This window comes from Physeter macrocephalus, unplaced genomic scaffold (genome assembly GCF_002837175.3).
Source record: "Physeter macrocephalus isolate SW-GA unplaced genomic scaffold, ASM283717v5 random_1761, whole genome shotgun sequence".
NCBI lineage: Eukaryota > Metazoa > Chordata > Mammalia > Artiodactyla > Physeteridae > Physeter > Physeter macrocephalus.
Window position 1 is genome coordinate 1 of NW_021146642.1, and position 2157 is coordinate 2157.

The 2157-nt window shown below is 60.9% G+C and overlaps 1 protein-coding gene across 1 annotated transcript in view; it reads right to left on the reverse strand.

The window, feature by feature from the left end:
• Nucleotides 1-321: 321 nt before the first annotated feature.
• The window catches only part of LOC114485446 (immunoglobulin superfamily DCC subclass member 4-like), a gene marked incomplete at both ends in the record, with an annotated part of 24417 nt that continues 22581 nt past the window's right edge, over nt 322-2157 (reverse strand). Inside the window, 2 exons of the mRNA XM_028486890.1 lie at nt 322-543; nt 1284-1697. Of these exons, the coding sequence (XP_028342691.1) occupies nt 322-543; nt 1284-1697 (636 nt within the window). The remainder of the gene's footprint in view (nt 544-1283; nt 1698-2157) is intronic.

Consider the following 2157-nt stretch of genomic DNA (forward strand, 5'->3'; position numbering starts at 1 on the left):
GGACATCCTTCCCACCCTGAAGCCAGAATAAGGTTGGGGGCACAATCGTCTACATCCGATGGATTGTCACTGGCTCCTGTCTGACTGGATGGTACGTGGGTGTCGGGGAGAAGGGCCATCTGATACAGGCAATCATGAGACCTGGGCTCAAGTCCCAGCTGTACTACTGACCTTGGGCAAGTCACTAATTTTCTGGGCCTCAGTTTTCCCAACTGTAAATTAAGGAGAAGAACCCTCGCCCACTCCCTTACAGGGCACAAAATATGGCATAAGGCAGGTAAAAGTGCCTTGGCGAACACTAGTAAAGAGAAGCTGAGCTACCATCCCCAGGGAATTCTCTGGGCCCCAAGGTGCCCACTGCAGGTGCAGAGGCCCTACCATCATCCAGTGTGTGGACCAGTGCTGGGGTGGAGGTGCGGCTGGCCCCCAGCTGCGAGTAAGCCACCACGTAGAACTCGTAGTCTGTGTTGGGTTCCAGGTCCCGAACCTGTAGCTCAGTGGTGTCATTGTTCACTGCAAACTGGTATTCCACGTTGTCCACGCCTGAGTGGGTTAGGGTTAGAGGACAAACGGTCTGTCACAGGGCAACCCCCGAGGGCTTGCCAGCTGAAAGCTGTCTAGGGATCCTTCATATTGTCCCAGTCCCTAGAATAGCCTCTTTCTTTCTTTTTTTTTTTTTTGTGGTAAGCGGGCCTCTCACTGTTGTGGCCTCTCCCGTTGCGGAGCAGAGGCTCCGGACGCGCAGGCCCCGCGGCCATGGCCCACGGGCCCGGCCCCTCCGCAGCACGCGGGATCCTCCCGGACCGGGGCACGAACCCACGTCCCCTGCATCGGCAGGCGGACTCGCAACCACTGCACCACCAGGGAAGCCCCTAGAATAGCCTCTTTATAGCTAAATCATTCCAGATAATCTCGGTGGGAGAGTATAAACTCCCCTGACTTCTAGTCCCACTGTATTAATTCCTCCACTGTTTAGGAAGTCTCTTCTAGCCTCTAACTGAAGTGACTCCTGCTGCAATTAACAGCTGGCTCCAGGAATGCCAAGCCATTTTCCCTGCGAGGAGAAGCATCCTCTCCCTCCTCTCATAACAAACTGTGCCTGAGGGAGAAATGTACTAACCCATTTCTACACAGGTCTCTCCTGTGGCCTCCCACCCCATCCCGTTCTATCTTATCCCCAAAGGCAGCCCTTCAATCATCCAGCCTGTGCCGCGCCCCTCCCCCCCCCACCAGAGCCCCCGCGTAGGTCTCTGCTGGGGCCTCTTAGCCCCGGGGAGACTTACCCCGTGCCTTCTGGTAGTGGAGGGAGAAGCCGATGATCTGCTCGCTGTGCAGCTCGGGCCGCTCCCAGGCCACCAGAACGGCGGAGCTGCTCAGCGGGATGGCGGTGACCCGCGTGGGGGCGCTGGGCAGCCCCTCGCGCACCACTACAGCCAGAGGCGCGGCGGCGCACGCTGTGCCCGCGCCATTCTCGGCCACGCACTGGTAGTAGCCGGCGTCCTGCAGGCCGATCTGCGTGATGACCAGGCTGCCGCCGCCGCCCTGCACCTTGACGCGCCCGTTGGGCCGCAGCGGCTCTCCGTCGTGCAGCCAGCGCAGCGTGGGCCGCGGCTCCCCGGACGCGCGGCACACGAAGCGCGCGGTGCTCGCCCGCGTCCGCGACAGCGCCTCCGGCGCCTGCGAGATGACAGGGGCGGCTGGGGGAGGGGAGGGGGACGCTGACCGCGCGCTCCGGCCACTAGGGGCCCTGGCTCCCGCCTCCCAATACCCGACGGACTCCCGCATCCCCTCCACTCATTCTAACCTCTTCCTGACTCACCCGCCCCCCCCAAATACCCTCGGCAGTGCAGCTCTAGCTCTCTTCCGCCTTTTACCCCAGCCCCACACTGACCATTCTCTTTCTCTCTCCGAGTTGTCCCCAGGCCTCCTCGGCCTCCCCTAAATACCCTGGTTCCTCCTGGATCTAACCCTGCTCCCGCACTTACCATTTCCTTCTCCCCTACCTCCCAGTATCCCTTACCTATCAGATTTACCCCTCTGCCAGCCCTGAGCAACCCTGCCCCCAGTTTTCTCCACCCAGACCACTCCATCTCCCCCCAGTAACCTCAGTCCCACCCCTCCCCACATTACCTGGGTCCCACCCAGACCACCCCTCCC